This window comes from Neofelis nebulosa, chromosome 5 (genome assembly GCF_028018385.1).
Source record: "Neofelis nebulosa isolate mNeoNeb1 chromosome 5, mNeoNeb1.pri, whole genome shotgun sequence".
In the NCBI taxonomy this organism is placed as follows: Eukaryota; Metazoa; Chordata; class Mammalia; order Carnivora; family Felidae; genus Neofelis; species Neofelis nebulosa.
The window spans coordinates 22,008,806-22,025,104 of NC_080786.1; the positions used below are offsets into that span (position 1 = coordinate 22,008,806).

At 40.7% G+C, this 16,299-nt stretch overlaps 1 protein-coding gene across 5 annotated transcripts in view; it reads right to left on the reverse strand.

The window, feature by feature from the left end:
• Positions 1 to 978: 978 nt before the first annotated feature.
• Positions 979 to 16,299, reverse strand: part of KAT2B (lysine acetyltransferase 2B) — a 104,508-nt gene continuing 89,187 nt past the window's right edge. For 4 of the 5 annotated variants that reach the window (XM_058729770.1, XM_058729769.1, XM_058729768.1 and 1 more), the window contains 6 exons: positions 14,820 to 14,963; positions 9,487 to 9,601; positions 7,917 to 7,953; positions 7,625 to 7,688; positions 7,442 to 7,526; positions 979 to 3,051 (listed from right to left, as the gene is read on the reverse strand). In XM_058729770.1, coding sequence (XP_058585753.1) covers positions 2,858 to 3,051; positions 7,442 to 7,526; positions 7,625 to 7,688; positions 7,917 to 7,953; positions 9,487 to 9,601; positions 14,820 to 14,963 — 639 coding nt within the window. In that variant the 3' untranslated portion in view covers positions 979 to 2,857. The remainder of the gene's footprint in view (positions 3,052 to 7,441; positions 7,527 to 7,624; positions 7,689 to 7,916; positions 7,954 to 9,486; positions 9,602 to 14,819; positions 14,964 to 16,299) is intronic. The other variant, XM_058729772.1, reaches the window with a different exon arrangement.

Here is a 16,299-nt window from a genome sequence, read left to right on the forward strand (position 1 = left end):
ATTAAATGTGTTGAATACAACTTCAGAGCAATTTTTGATACGGAGACATGGGGTGGAGTGGGAAGGAGACTTATCATCCAATCCCGATGTTTGCATCCCTGTGGAAGGACAGACATCACCCCCTGGCCTCCCTGTGCCCCTCATTCATTCCTCCCCTGGGAGGGACTTACCTAATCGATGAGTTACAGCAAGGCCCTGGACTGCACAGTTTGGCTGTTCCGTCCCCTGTGCCTCTTCGGAGTTGGCCTGCCTTCAGAGAGCACCACTGCTCTTGGCCATGCACTAAACTCGACGGTACAGGCTCTGCCCTTGGAGGGGAAGCTGGCAGTGTCTGCAGAGCCGCTGGCGAGTCAGTCACATTCTGGGGTTCAGTATTAGCCCATTTTCCATAGATATATAAGCCACATTCTTCAATATCCATTTTATTATTAATGAAGGTATTTTGGCCATCATGTGCCTTATTCCTTTGACTTCTCAGTTGGTTCAGGATTCAGTAAGAAAAGGTACAGTACTTCTCATACCCCAACAGGATATAGGATTCTTTCCTGCAGTCAGCATTTTGAGTGAAATTAGAAGCTCATTAGGAGATGTCTAAGAACCAGCTATATTTTTACCCGCATCTTCATTCATCTTTTTGCAGATGGAAAGCAGAAAAACTGGGGGCGGGGGGGGGGAGGGACTTAACTTCTAAACCAATAACACTCCTCTCTCACTGTTTTTTTTTTCCCCTTTGTTTAATGAGTGACAGCGGGCAAAATGCAGTGGACCACTCAAAAGACACAGACCCAGACAAGTGTCTCTCCTCATGGAATTATCTCAATGGTGGTTTGTGAATTTTTATGAAACTTACAACGAATGCAGCAATTCTAAACATCTTCAACGGAATGCCTACAAGGCAGAATTACGGATCTAGTTGATGGTCATCAACCATCGCCCTATTGAATTTAATGGGCTAGAAGAAGAAAACGCAACACCACATTGAGAGCTTTTTAAAATATAATTTAAAACTATGTTGTACCAGTACAATATATTAATTTTACAAATGTAAAATTTTATCCGCTGTTAAAGCATTTGCAAAAACCACACATCCTACTTCAGCTTTATTGCACAATATCTATAAGAAAATATTAATTTTTAAATTAGAAAACATAAAAATGCTTTCAATATAGAAGAGACAATCTGATTTTAAAGACAATACTCTATAAGAATGTCTACCCAGAAAATAACAAACTTTCACAGGATACCAAGCTGGACAGATGCTTCGGCAGATTCAGTACAAAGCACTGTTTAAAACCAGTCCAAGATACTTAATCCAAAGTGTATCATCATTCTTCATTAGAAATCTAGATGCCACTCAAGGCAGTTTCTTAGACTTAAAAAAGTTGAGGCATTTTTCAGTGTGAGCATTCTGAATATCCCTTACCTATTAAAAACAATACTTCCCGCTTAACAGCCATTTGCAGGGTTTTTTCCGTCATGCAGATTATCTCTGGCAACTGTTTTTAACAATGATTAAATGATCACTTTAATTCACTTATGCTGATAAAAAACCCCATCAAGTTAAATACACTTTTAAAACTTAGTCCTTTACAAAAATCAGTTTATAAATTTGTATCATAAAAATTAGTGTCAAAGACCATCAAAATGGCCTTCATTTGTTTTGATATTAGTTGGTTCTCCCAGAGTTGGGATGGCAGACGTCCCACTTCTCTATGTAGTGTTAATCAGAAAATAAACCCAAGCGCTAAGCTGGAGTCCCGAGACAGGTTAATCCGTCTGTACGATGGATTTTAGTGGGATATCACCCTGGGTCTGTATTCCAATGTAGGTGATAAAATACTGACAGCAAATCTTGGTAATTGATTTCACCTCAGACAATGAACAGAATGTAGAGATGCAACAGGAAAAATGTTCATATTGTACATTATCAGTGGGGTTGTGTGTCTCATGGAAAACGAAAACAATCCTTATTAGTTAGAACAAGGATCACCAAATTTGATACATACGTAGATTATGCATCTTTTCTTATTAAAGCACATTGATTCGATCTCAAGTGTTCTCAAATGTATGCCTTTGTGCAACAGGAGATTGCCTTTTGGAACTTATGGCCTGCATAAGCAAAGTCAAATATAATAGTACACATTTGTGTAGAGAAAATAATTATTAAAATAGTGGTTATGCGCTCACAAGTTTATTGTAGGTAGACAGAATTATCAAAAACCCAGATGCTTATAAAAAACTTTGCAGTATTTAGAATTTCTTCCTTAGGAATCAAAGCAGTTGCTTTTCTGGAACTGCATTTTTTCAGAACTGCTCAAAGCACCTCATCTAGATGAGTGTTTTTAAAAAATATATATAAAAAGTCTACAATGAGACTTCAAACATCACATATTTCACCTTTTACGGGCTTTTTATCATGTATCCCTTCCTTAAAGTCCTTCAGGATAAAATAAAAATAAACTCTCACATTCCATTAGAAAAAATGGAAACATTCATGGTCTGAAAAGTTTCTGCATTCCCCCAAATCTTGGTACTATGTGCAATTTCCTCATACACAGGTTTTGAGGAAACCCCTGATCATCTATTACTGAATATTCAGCTAATGGACATGCCATAGAAAATTTACATTTAATAGTAGTAAATAGATTAAAATCTATTCCATAAAATAAAAATGTTCTATGACTTCAATTTAAATACGTATCTGAAAAGCTAAGAGGAGGTTTTTTTGTTTTTCAAAAGTGCTAATTAATACAGTTACAAGTATCTTCAATACATTATGTCCAATTCTTTATAAAACTAAACCACCTTGCTTTAGGCACACTGTTTGATGAGTTTCTAAGAAGCAGAGGGGGGAAAATCACTTGTCAATTAATCCAGCTTCCTTAATTTTACTGAAGAAGAATTTCTCCAGGATATTGGCACATTTGTAGTATTCGCTTTCAGGGGGGTTGTATTCTTTGCAATTGGTAAAGACTCGCTGTAAATCTGCCATGAATAATTTCTTAGACACGTAGTACCTATTCTTGAGGCGTTCGCTCATGGTTTTCAGATCTGCACAGGAAAAAAAAATATTAGCAATCTTTGACTCCTATTTTAAACACTCGCTGACAAAAGGGAGACAGGGAGAGAAATTTATGTCATTGGTTTGGCTACATTTTTACCACCCCAATGCCCCTGCTTACAAGAAATTCATATGATCAAGGAAAACAGTTCCTAAATCTTAGGTTGTTTCTGTTGTGAGGGTTCCTTGTGTAAAATCACAGCATTTTAACATTGAAGGGACCATTATTAGTCATCTGGCCCAATCCCCTATTCAGCACAAGGAAGCTAAGTAGATTAGCAGTGATAAGTATGATAAACTAAGTACTGTTAGCTATTCATTCAGAATTACACAGAAGAGGCTCTATCTACACAGAGTAGAGCAGGTGGGACATTTGTACTGAATCACTGCATTACTTAAGTCGAACAATCAGACTGAGTTTGTTTCAATAAATTCACAGTTGTTTTGGTGCTGTAGAGACAGAACTAAAGTACAGAAACTGATCATAAATAAATCTGCAGATACACCAGTGTCCTTGCATATAAAGATTCAAATTAATTTAGTTTCATGCTCCATCCACGAAATAAGAATCACAAGCAATAAAAAAAAATCACACAAAAAATTTTTTCTAAAGCCAGTAAGCCTTGAGAGACTACTGTAAAATAGTATTTTCCCAATATATCTACTTCCTTTAAATTATATTATTTTACAAATGAAAACAGTACTTTATCTAAACTTATAAGAATGCCATGGGGCTTGTTTAGTCCCCACTCTTAGGACTGATTTAAAGAATTCCATGCAGGGGCGCCTTGGTGGCTTAGTCGGTAAAGCATCCGGCCTCAGCTCAGGTAATGAACTCACGGTTCGTGAGTTCAAGCCCCACGTCAGGTTGTCTGCTGACAGCTCAGAGCCTGGAGCCCGCTTCAAATTCTGTGTCTCCCTCTTTCTCTGCCCCTTCCCCACTCGCTCGCTCTCTCTCTCTCTCAAAAATAAATAAATATTAAAAAAAAAAATTCCATGCAGATTAGAAGATGTTAACATTTGTCTACTGATAGGTTCCTAGTTGACTCTAAGTCTGGTTCTATCATTAAAACTTATATTAACTGTGGGGCACCTGGGTGGCTCAGTTGGTTAAACCTCTGACTTTGGCTCAGGTCATGATCTCATGGTTTGTGAGTTCGAGCCCCATGTAGGGCTCCCTGCTGTGAGTGCAGAGCCCACTTCAGATCCTCTGTTCCCCCCCCCCCGCCCCTTCCCTGCTTCTTTCTCAAAAATAAACATTAAAAAAATTATATTAACTGTGCATGGAAAAATAAGTCAAAATTGTTAAAGAAATACCTCTGACTACCCATAACCCAAATTCCCACTATATGATCAAATTTTCCAGAGGCAAGGAAACTTACAACCAACTACAGTGGGATTATCAGTTAATCAGATATGTAAAATTATGTACAACAACCAAAAATGGAAATTCATTTAGATCAAAATCTTAAATCTACCAAAACACCGAAGAAAAAAATGGGAAATATGTACTCTCGCCTATTTCCTCTGAACAAAGCTTATCTTTGGTAGTGCTATGTCATCAATCTGTGAGTTCAACGTTCAATTTTCTTCTCTCACTAAAACAGTTTGGGAGAAGAGAAAAACTGGCAAGTGTTAAGATACCTAAAGGTTCAGCAAATACCCCACTAGCTGTCTCACCCGAGTGTGACTGAACAGATGAGGATGTCCTGTCAGTAAATGAAGAAAGACTAATGAAATTGTGTCTCTCCAAGTAAGTTAGATGTTTACCTTCCTTCCACCACATGCCTACCACTTAAGATATGCTACCTGATATAATTTTATGTTTTAGAAGGAAAAGACATGTAACCAAAAAGGGAAAAAAAGAATGAAACATGGCACAAAGAAGTTTATCCAAAAGCTTTCAAACTATTATTTGGAAGAGGGTGGATAAGAAGAGATGGGGAGAGCCTAAAATACAGTAGGAACAAAACAAGAGTCATAGAAGTATTTGAACCTTTCAGAATAATTACAGCCAATTCCGTACATTTCCTTTCCATCTTTCTATTCTATTCAGTTATAAATAACATCTTTCTTCCTCCAGCCTTCTAAGAGGCTTAGTTGGCCAAACGGCATGTGTTAAAAAAGAAGGTGATTATACATCAGTGATACCACATAGGAAGAAATCATAAAATTATTCTGTTTTCATCCCCCACCCCCACCAACTTGGGAGTTCTGGGTAAATAGGAAAACTCTAACTAGTAATCCACACGTGGTAAGAAGACATGCTTGAACCAGACTACTCAGACAATGTTCTGAATGAGATGCCCCAAATGACACAGGTTAGGTCTCATTCATATGGGAGAAAAGAGTTTTTGAAGGCAAAGGGGAAAGAGAAGAAATGCTTTGAGAAAAAGCCAAGAAGGCAATAATGGGAGAAAGTAAAATTATTGATCTGTCAGTCTTGTCCTCAGAAAAAAGACCATCTTTTCGGGCATGACCATCTTAGGGGCAAGACTACACATTTTACTCAGCACCTAAAGACACCTCAAGAAAAATATCATTACTCCCCCTAAAGAGCACCATTTAATGTTTTAATTCTCTTTGTCTAGAACACACCTCAGTTCACCACTGGTCTTGCTCAATGGGGCCAATATTGCCCTCGGAAGCATTCGGCTATGCACACAGGTGGTATCCAACTGGAAAGGCTCATCCCTTTGCTTGGCTGGACCAGGAAAAACACTTCCAGAAAGCAGGCTGAGAGTAGGCTATGACAGACAGGACCTTCTAGAACTACTATTGCAGGTCTTCAGAGCATACATGAGCAGGGCTAAAAGATAATTATTCTCCCCAAACTCACACAACCTCTCACGAGGGTTTCATAAAAGGAGTGGAGATGGTCCAGGGTCAGTTGGAGTTCACTCCAGGGGTCAGTTAACTTAAGTTTGGAAATGGGCACAAATGGTCTTTACATATACTTTTTAAATGTTTATTTATTTTTGAGAGAGAGAGCACAAGTAGGGGAAGGGCAGAGAGAGGTGGGGGACAGAGAATCCAAAGCGGGCCCCGTGCTGACAGCAGTGAGCATCTGATGCAGGGCTTGACCTCCCGAACCAGATCACGATCTGAGCTGAAGTCAGATGTTCAACCAACTGAGCCACCCAGGTACCCTGGTCTTAACATATTTTTTACATGATGGAAAATACCGAGAGACACATCACTGGCTCAGTCAGTAGAGCATGCAATTCTTGATCTCAGGGTTGTGTGTTTGAGCCACATGTTGGGTGTAGACATTACTTAAAAATAAAACCTCTTAAATTTTTTTTTAAAAAAGAAAAGAATATACAGACTCCCCAAACACCGTTCCATACAGAATTCTAGACTCAGTCAATCCTCACACTTTGGTTTTCATAACTGAAATACACAGAAGCAAGGCAGAAAGCAAAGGGAAAGAAAAGCATATAGATGTATGTCCACTTTAAGGAGTACAGACTACCCAAATCATTACTATGACTATATAAAACACATTCATGTGAAAATTAAGGCTATAGAAAACACCCACAAATAATTCTGTTGCCAGGGAGCTAATGGGTCCCTTTCATTCTTCCTTTCATATTTTAATACTTGCTTGGTACCAGGAATAGATTACAGGTGGAAAAGGAACAGAAGACACAGGCTGTCTTCCAAACAATGGCCGCACAAGTGACTGAAAAGAAAACATTTCAGCTAGTTTTCTGTCATCTACACAATGCCAAATTAGTTTAATTGGATTCTCAATTGGTTCAACTAATCATTTACATGGTGCAGGTACAGCAGCAAATCCCACACTTCTACATTTCTAAAGGCATTTCTTGTTTGTTTGGTATTGGATGTGGAATAAAGCTTTAAAAAGGAGTGTAAATAGGGACACTAATAGTATCCATCAAGAACATGGAAAATCAAGAATCTCTCCCTCTGTTAGGATAGCAGGCAAGCAGCTTAATCCAACTTCATTTTATTGCTTTCAAAAATTCTCAAAAGGCTCACAATATATCAAGAGGACAACCTGAAGTTTCTCCATTTGCAACCAAATGGGGGAGTATAAACAAGGCTGTGTCCACACAGCCAGCTTTCACATCTAGTGCTGAGTGCAGTTCCCCGCGTGGGCTTTCTGCATCGAGTGCTGTCGGGTGCAGCTCTGAAAGGTGCAAGCATGTCTTCTGAACACAGCCACCCACGTCTCCTTTATCACGCTGCTCTACGTCACTGGCCCTCCGCGGGGATGGGGAATCCCACCGCCCGTCATCACACAAACCCTACCCTACCACAGAAGATTACAAATCAACCTCAGCAACCGTTTGTCCCCCACACCGCCATCCAGAGAGTGTTACATCTATACTTAGAAAATGTTAATGGCATTACCCATGGGGAACCTTATAACTTCATAATATCCCGGAGCTTCTGTTCTCTTCACAGGTTCCATGAAGGGCCAAGCGCTTTGATGGCTCTTGAGTAAAGAAAAAAGTAAGGTATCTAATATGGAAATTCCAGGTGGGAAATCATTTCAAAATATCTGCATGAGGTGAATGAAAAGAAAACACCCACCTTCACCTGCTGGAGGATGCTCTTGAGCGTGCTGTAAAGCTGGTCAGGGTCTTTGGGCTCTTTACTTGAAAGGAAAAGAGCAAACAACAAGGTACAATGATTAGTTTTTTGCCCTCCTGCCAGGGGATTCCTATTCAGCACATTTTCACAAAACCCTAAGATTGGAACCATCCCAGCATTTTTTATGAAAACTGAAACGCAGCAAGTGCCGCCTGAGTTGCCCGTTTCCTCTAAGTTGCGGGGAGGAAAGAAAAATCACTTCCATTAACATCCTCTCGCCCATCTGACTTACCTTTTCTCTCTTCCACTCGGCTTCCAGCCTGTCTCTCCTACATGTCAACGAAATTAAACACTGAATGAGAACTGCTTTCGGTCAAGAGAATAACAACATTAATACTTATCAAAATGCAATAAATTATACGCATGCCTAAATAAGTCTATTTCTGGGAAGAGACAGAAATCAACTGCAATTAGTTTTCTTCCGTATATGGCTACAAACCTGAAACATTTCCAACATTCCCAAGATAACCAACACTACTTTAGGTTAGTGTTTTTTAAAGGAGGAACTCCAACTTTTTAAAGGAGAGTATAAAAAATAAATATGTCAGTACCGGGGATATGTGTATATTTTAAACTCTAAGTCACGTTTTTGTTTTTGTTTTTTTTTTGCTAATCACATGTGAAAGAGTTAAGCTGTTATTTTAGGTTAGAACGAACCTTATCCCTCCCGGTCTCTATTTTATTTGGCAAAGAACCTGCTTGCAATGCAAGATGGTTTAGCGCAGCAGAAAGAAAACACAGCCTCAAATCCAATAGACCTGGATTTGATTTCTTGCTCACTCCTTAAAAGCTAACTTATCCTAGATAGATTACTTAACTTTTTGCCTCTACAGTTTATCAATCTATAAAACAGAACTCTAAAAATTAGGTGACGTTATCGCTTTTGAGATTAGTTGATGCATGTAAAAAAAAAAAACAAAAAACCAGAAAAATGCCTGGCAATATGGTAGCTATTGTGCCATTAACAGGGATGATATAGGGAAGTGAAATCTCTAGGGCTAGAAGTAAAAGTAAGATATGCCATAGGGTAGCCATTGTAATGAAGGAATATATCTTGCCCAAATAATGTCTTATTTTTTTTCTGGAGAACTGTAGTTTGTTGCATTTTGTTTTCTGTATTAAATCTTCAATATACTAGAAGATGCTGGATTTGAACTGAATCAAAGCACAGCTATTCAATACTTTCAATCTACAAAAACAAGCTATTTTGTGTGTTTTATCCCAGGATGATTCACCTCTCACATACTCACAGATAAGAACCCTTGGGAAAACTACTCTAAAATAGGGAACTTGAAACAAATTATATGTTTCCAATCATCTTTTTTAGAAATGCTGAGAGACTGATTTGGCCGAGCACACATGTGGGCAGGTTGCAATCGTGACGGCAACGAGCAACGGGTACGAACAGCAAAATGTCTGGAGATCCGAATCAGGCGGCTTCTAATTCTGACAGTTACTAGCCATGTACTATGTAAGCTCAAAGGACTTAATCATTCTGAGACTCAAATTCCCCATTTGTAGAAGTTGAATTCCCCTGTGCTCTAACAGCAACCTCTCAATAAATGGCAGATATTATCAGCTACAAGAAGGGGTCATCTGAATTCTCCTTGATTTGTCCACACTGAGAAGTAGAGAAAAGACATAAAGGGAAAGCATGCACTCCCTTCCCAAGACTACAAACACCATGAATGGAGACAGGCAGAGCAAAAAGCTTTCCAAATCACGGCACTCTGGCAATTGTTTCAAACCTATCTCATGGCATGACCAAAAGGTTTTGCTTTTAAAAGAAGATCTGTACATACTAATTCCAGGAATGCTTTCTATTGGAATCTGTCGAACTCCATCTTTAAAACACGAAAGTCCAGGGTATACTTTTCGAATCTGGGCTTGTTTTCTTTCTATCAGCTTTTTAATGATCTGTAAAGCACAGGAAGAAAATGTGTTTAGTGACAGAAGTTTGTGGCTACAGATTAAGCTCTTCAACTTAGGAAGTTGGGCCCCTAAATATAGCCTTCAGGACACAAAAAAGGAGAAAGGGTGAATGCCATTTTACGGGTAAGACATGAAAACATTCTATTACACAACCATGCCCCTTCGGTGGCATTCACACAACTGTCTTTGAAACCTTGTCCCCTGCCATTCAAAACAGCCAAGACTGAGAGAACACACTGCCCTCAGGGGCGGCGGTCCTCTCTAGCACAGGAGCCAGTGATTTTGTCTTGCTTCTCTGAGGGGCCTCTGCCCAAGCTGCAGCCAAGCAGCCCTGTGCATCAGCTAACCCAGCTGAGCCCCGTGCCAGGACCCCTTCAGGTCCCCAGAGCAGGAACTATTCCCTTCGGACTGGAGGGCACATGAACAGGCCTCAGAAAGTTGCCAATGACAGGATGACCTTACTAGCACTCAAAATTGTCAAGGCTTGGGGTGCCTGGGTGGCTCAGTTGGTTAGGCGTCCGACTCTTCATTTTGGCTCAGGTCGTGATCTCACGGTTCATGAGTTCAAGCCTCACGTCAGGCTCATACTGACAGTGCGGAGCCTGCTTGGGATTCTCTTTCTCCCTCTCTCTGCCCTTCCCCGGCTCATGCTCACTCTCTCTCAAAACAAATAGCCCTAACCCATGCTGTTTGCATCAAAAAAGCAATTCCAAATTGTTGAGGCAACACAACTCCTGTTGTGAGCATTCAGGACCTATAAGGGAATTTTGTAAAATAATTCCTAATGTACTTAGGTTAACTATTTCCAAAACAGTACAGTTTTCCATAAAAAAAAATAAAAATAAAAAAATAAACAGAAAAAGATAAATTAAAAATAGCCATCCAGAAATTAACTGTCATAACTGAATTTTGGAAAAGAAAAAACAAAACAGTAGCAGTCATTAATTGAATTTACAAAGGAAAACAAAAAATTCCAGTTCCTAACAGCTTGATCTCAAACACATCGTTGGTAAATGTTCTAGCATGAATACATTTTAATCCTAACAAGTAAACAAAGAACTCCATAACGTGAATAGGACTAGTCAAAGTATATTCCTAGTAAATCTAGTTCAATGCTGTCCAATAGAAATACAATGTGGGGCACCTGGGAGGCTCAGTCAGTTAAGCATCTGACTCTTGATTTAGGCTCGGGTCATGATCTCACCATCATGGGATCAAGCCCCACGTTGGGGCTGGAACCTGCTGGAACGTGACCATGGAACCTGCTTGGGATTTTCTCTCCCTCTCACTCTGCCCCTCCCCGACTTGTGCTCTCTCTCTAAATAAATATTTAAAATAAAATAAAGAAATATAATGCAAACCACTAATGTAATTTTTTTTAATGTTTATTTATTTTTGAGAGAGACAGAGCATGGATGGGAGAGGAGCAGACAGAGAGGGAGACACAGAATCCAAAACAGGCTCCAGGCTCTGAGCTGTCGGCACAGAGCCTGATGCGGGGCTCAAACTTCACGAGCCATGAGATCATGACCTGAGCCGAAGTTGGATGCCCAACCGACTGAGCCACCCAGGCACCCCATCACTCATGTAATTTTAAATGTTCCAGTAGCCACACTCTTTAAAGTAAAAAGTAACAAGTAAAATTGGATTTTAACAGTATGTTTTTATTTACCCCAATATATCCAAAATATTATCACGGCTGTATATAATCATTAAAAAAAAATAAAGATACGTATGAGATACTTTACATTCTTTTATTCATAACAAGTCCTCAAAATTGTAGTGCATCTCAATTTCAGCAGTCTATATATCAAGTGCTCAATAGCCAATATGTAGCTAGTGGCTCCCATTCTGGACAGACAGATCTAGATGGATGCTCCCCCTTGTTTATTTATGAATCTAAGTCTTTTTTTTTTTTTTTTAATTTTATTTTTAAGTAATCTCTACACCCAGCATGGGGCTCAAATTTACAACTCCAAGATCAAGAGTCATATGGCCTACCAACTGAGCCAGCCAGGCACCCCAAGTCTAAGTTTTTGGGTTTTATTTTAAGTTTTTGTATTTATTTAGGTAATCTTCTACACCCAATGTGGGGCTTGAACTCACAACCCCGAGACCAAGAGTCATATACTCTTCCAACTGAGCCAGCCAACAAGCACCCCTCCCCCAGTCTAAGCCTTTTTTTAGAATTTCTTTTTAATGTTTATTTTTGTGAGAGAGAGAGAGAGAGAGAGAGCGAGAGAGAGAGAGCGGGAATGAGCAGGGGAGAGGCAGACAGGGAGGGAGACAGAGGATCTGAAGCAGGTTCTGCACTGACAGCAGCAAGACCAACGTGGGGCTCCAACTCATGAACCGTGAGATCATGACCTGAGCTGAAGTTGGACACTCAACCAACCTGGGCACCCAGGTGCCTCCCTCCTCCAGTTTAAGTCTTTTTAAAAGAGAATCCTAATGGCAATCTCTTAAATAAACACCTTCAAAAAATGTAACTTCAAAGTTCAATTTTAAAAGCTTTTCTCTTTATCAGGAGTGCTCTCAGATGTGATATCCCACCCCAGTGGGTTCCACACCCCTTGTGTAGCACCTTGAAGGTTTGGGGTCCTAGTGAGTGACTGGTAATGGCAGTAGAGGGTTTCTTAACCCCTCGGAGCCTCCAAGGATCGCTTTGGAAAAAGGAGACATTTCACTTCTGTTCCAGTCTTTTATCTTCACTTCCCTCGAAAATGTCTCCACTACTCCACCTGTCATCATCCTTCTCTCCTCAAATCCTTCTCCCGGTCCACCACTGTCCATTTTAGTCTCCCCAAACCGAAGATTTAGGGGGACTCCCCCATCTGTGATATGCCAATAAGTCTTAGCACATCTTCTTACAAAGAAATCACGCTAGTTGGCCTCACCCTTACTTTGGATCCTCCAAACCCAGCCCCCCTCATTGTTTCACACTTGGATGAAGATTTGAGAAGTATCCCCACCTCTGCCCTTTGCCCCAACACCACATGCACTCATACACTCACCTCTGTCTGCTCAGGGTCTAGTCACACTTTCTCAAATAGTGCCTTTTATGACTGGCACAGCTATGGTCCTGGCTGAATCTATTTATGCTGGACTCTGAATCTTTGCCCATGCTGATGGGATTCAGCAGGCTCAAAACAGCTCAAAATACATCTCACATGAAGACACCTCCAATGATGCTAGACCCTTACAGATCGCACTTTCCTCCTGGAGCCAATGCTCACAAAGTAGTCCTCCACTCCCACTCTGCTCCCCTGTCCAGCTGCAAACTTCTCTATCTCCACCAGCCACAACCACAGTATATTCTGCTCTTGCATGCTTCTAGGGGCCAGGAAAACCCTCTACACACTTATAACTTTGTTTGCTACCACCACTAGTCCCTGCCTTCCACAAGGAGGTCTTCAAAAGTCAGAATAAAGAGACTTGTGACACTCACTTGAATTCTGTGGAAGAAGATACTACATGAATCCAAGTATTTTATTATGGTGAGTTCACATCTCTTTGAAAGGAACTAGGTTAACAGCTCCAAGCCAGCATGAGCCACTCTGAGGCCCATGTTAGAGAAGGCTGGAGGGAAACAGGGAAGGTGAGGAGAGAGGGAGATGAGATCCAAGAGGAGGGGAGAAAGAGGAAGGGGGAGGGAGCACTGTCGTCTAAATAAGTGCCTGCTTTTGCTAGCTCCTTATGTGTGCCTTTCCCCTCTACGTAGTAAGAGCCAAAAGATCCAGACTAGGTGAATCTGCAGGGGAATCCTGCTCTCAGCTTCCACCCAGAGACGCAGCAGTGCTGCTCAGAGGAGGAATGAGGGAAGGGCAGCTGACTGCCCGGTGATGGCTCTAGTTGGCCGGCAGGCCCCCCATGCTGAACACTGAGCCGCTGAATACAGACCTGCTCATTAAACTCCAAAGAGAACAATGAAGAAAGCTAGCTCTTCAGAGAGAGATGGAGGGGGGAGGTGGGGGGGCTGCTGTGCTTTTATTAACTCTCCAAGTGCCCTATTTGTAATTCTAAGGCTGACATCTCTTAGCAAGAAACAACAAAGGTTGTTATTTTCTAACTTAAAACAAAGGGGGGGGGGAGCTTTTACTCACAGTCATGCTCACATTCATAAGAACAAGTCTGACCCACTTCAAGTAAAAGGAAAATATTTATTGAGCTCCTACTATGCACCAAACTCTATGTAAGGAGTTTTACGTCTGTCATGTTGGTCATGTCTGACAAACAACTAAGAACTAGGGCTAAGGAACATGAGTAGAAACCAGAAAACAAAGATGGGTTGAAGACAGACGTCTTTTTTTGGTTACTTGCTAGGAGAAAAGTGCACTAGAATGAAGAACAGAGGTATGAAGTGGAATTGATGTGCAAAGACACAGCCGCAAAGCCCATTCTTGAATGCCAACGAACTACGGGAGCAAGGAGGTGGCTTCACACAAAATGCATTCATTTCATAAACGGCCTCTGCACACTCCCCAATTCTGCTCTTTTTATGGTATTTTCTTTTCTGTCTTGGATAAATGTAAAATTACTATGCAGTCAAATCTATCAACCTTTCCCCTTACCGTTTCTCTTTTAGTTCCTGTGCATAAAAGACTTCGCCCCATAATCAGGTAACAAATCACTGAATTCCTACAAGTATAAGCCTTCAGAAGTTGCAACGTTAAAAGAAGAGATGGATACATACGAAGATAAACCCTAAGTAAGATCATGAATAACAAAAATTCAAATGACCGGATCAAACATATGCTAGAGAAGTTCAAAGGAGAAACTGAACAGGCCCAAGTAGTCCGATTTGTATGTGCGTTGGGAGAGTGAGGTGGGTAATGGAGAAAGACACCAAGATAGAGGCTGAAAGCATCAGTAATGACTTTTAGAGAAGAGTTTAGGAAACCAAAGAGGTAAGTATGGGAAGGATGCAAGAGGCCGGAAGGTAAAGGCTTTGAAGGTGAAAGTAAGATACGTCATCATATTTTATAAGTTTTGTATTTTACACCAATTTAACAAGTGTTGACTCTTTTAGGAATGGTGCTTAGAGAGGAGACAGATCAAGGATACGATCAAAGAAGAAATCTATACAAACCATTGTAAACTAAGGCTACGATACGTGGGAGAGCCATGCACCTGGCACCCACTGGTAGGCAACTCACCCAACGAAGACCAACCTGTATGGAAGGAATATGAGTCACATGCTTACCTCCTTCTGCTTCTTAATGATGACAGAAAATTCTGTGTATGGGATCCGTGGATTTAGCTCACATCCCATTAAAGTGGCCCCTTCATAATCCTTGATGTAGCCAACATATTTGGTTTTAGGTATTTTAATTTCTTTGGAGAAACCCTGCAATGAGATTAAATTCATTCATACGGGTGTACTCAGGTACTTACTGAGGGCAAACCACGTGGTAGGCCTCAAGATACGCTTCTTTCAAGTTCTCATCACATTATTCGGGGAAGGATTAGCGAGAAACCCCTCCACGAAGTTCAAAAACATCACAAATCAAACTGTGCAAGCAGGAAGCAAGATGACATAAACCCATAATCCTAGTAAAACACGAATTATACAAAACAGTTTTCACAGAAATTAAAATAAGCTTTAAATGCATAATTTCTCCCAACATGGGGAGGGGACCGCAGGATTCTCAACAAATCAAACACCGATCTAAATTCTGAAAGAAAATCTTATCCAAAAGTATATTAATTAGGGGTACCTGGCTGGCTCAGTCAGTACAGCATGTGACTCTACATCTTGGGGTAATGAGTTCAAACTGCACGTTGGGTATAGAGATTACTTAAAAATAAAATCTTTAAATATATATACAAATTCGTTTAAGTTTACTTAGAGAGAGAGAGCATGCTCAAGTATGCATGAGTGGAGGAGGGGCAAAGGGAGAGGGGGAGGTGGAGGGAGGGAGGGAGGGAGGGAGGGAGAGAGCGAGAGAGCGAGAGAGCGAGAGAGCGAGAGAGAGAGAGAGAGAGAGAGAGAAAGAGAATCCCAAGCAGGCTCCTTGTTGTCGGTGCGGAGCCCAATGCAGGGCTCAAACTCACAAACCATGAGATCATGACCTGAGCCGGACACTTAACTGACTGAGCCACCCAGGCGCCCCTATATATATAAGAATTAGAACTTTGATGTTGAGGAAATGAAACCCCTACTGTATAGGCAAAAACTTCTAGACCATCATAATGTGTAGCTGTTTCAGTGACATTTATTTAAAATTTATTCTTTTACATACTTTAACCTGCAGTAACCTAGTATTTCAGGATATATATTCGTAAATATATATTATAAACATAACTCTCCTTACAGTGCCTATTTCACTTCTTTGCAGTAAATTACTTGAAATTTACTTGAAATTACTTGAAATTCAGGACTATCACCAGCAGTTTCCTGCTTCCCTTTCAGCAAAAACTTATTTTCCAAGCAATCATTGCCATAATCCTCAAAGAGGACTACAGACAAGTCATTTAAAAAACATGACTGAGGGGCGCCTGGGTGGCTCAGTCGGTTGGGCATCCGACTTCGGCTCAGGTCATGATCTCGCGGTCTGTGAGTTCGAGCCCCGCGTTGGGCCCTGTGCTGACAGCTCAGAGCCTGGAGCCTGTTTCAGATTCTGTGTCTCCCTCTCTCTCTCTGCCCCTCCCCCATTCATGCTCTGTCTCTGTCTCAAAAATGA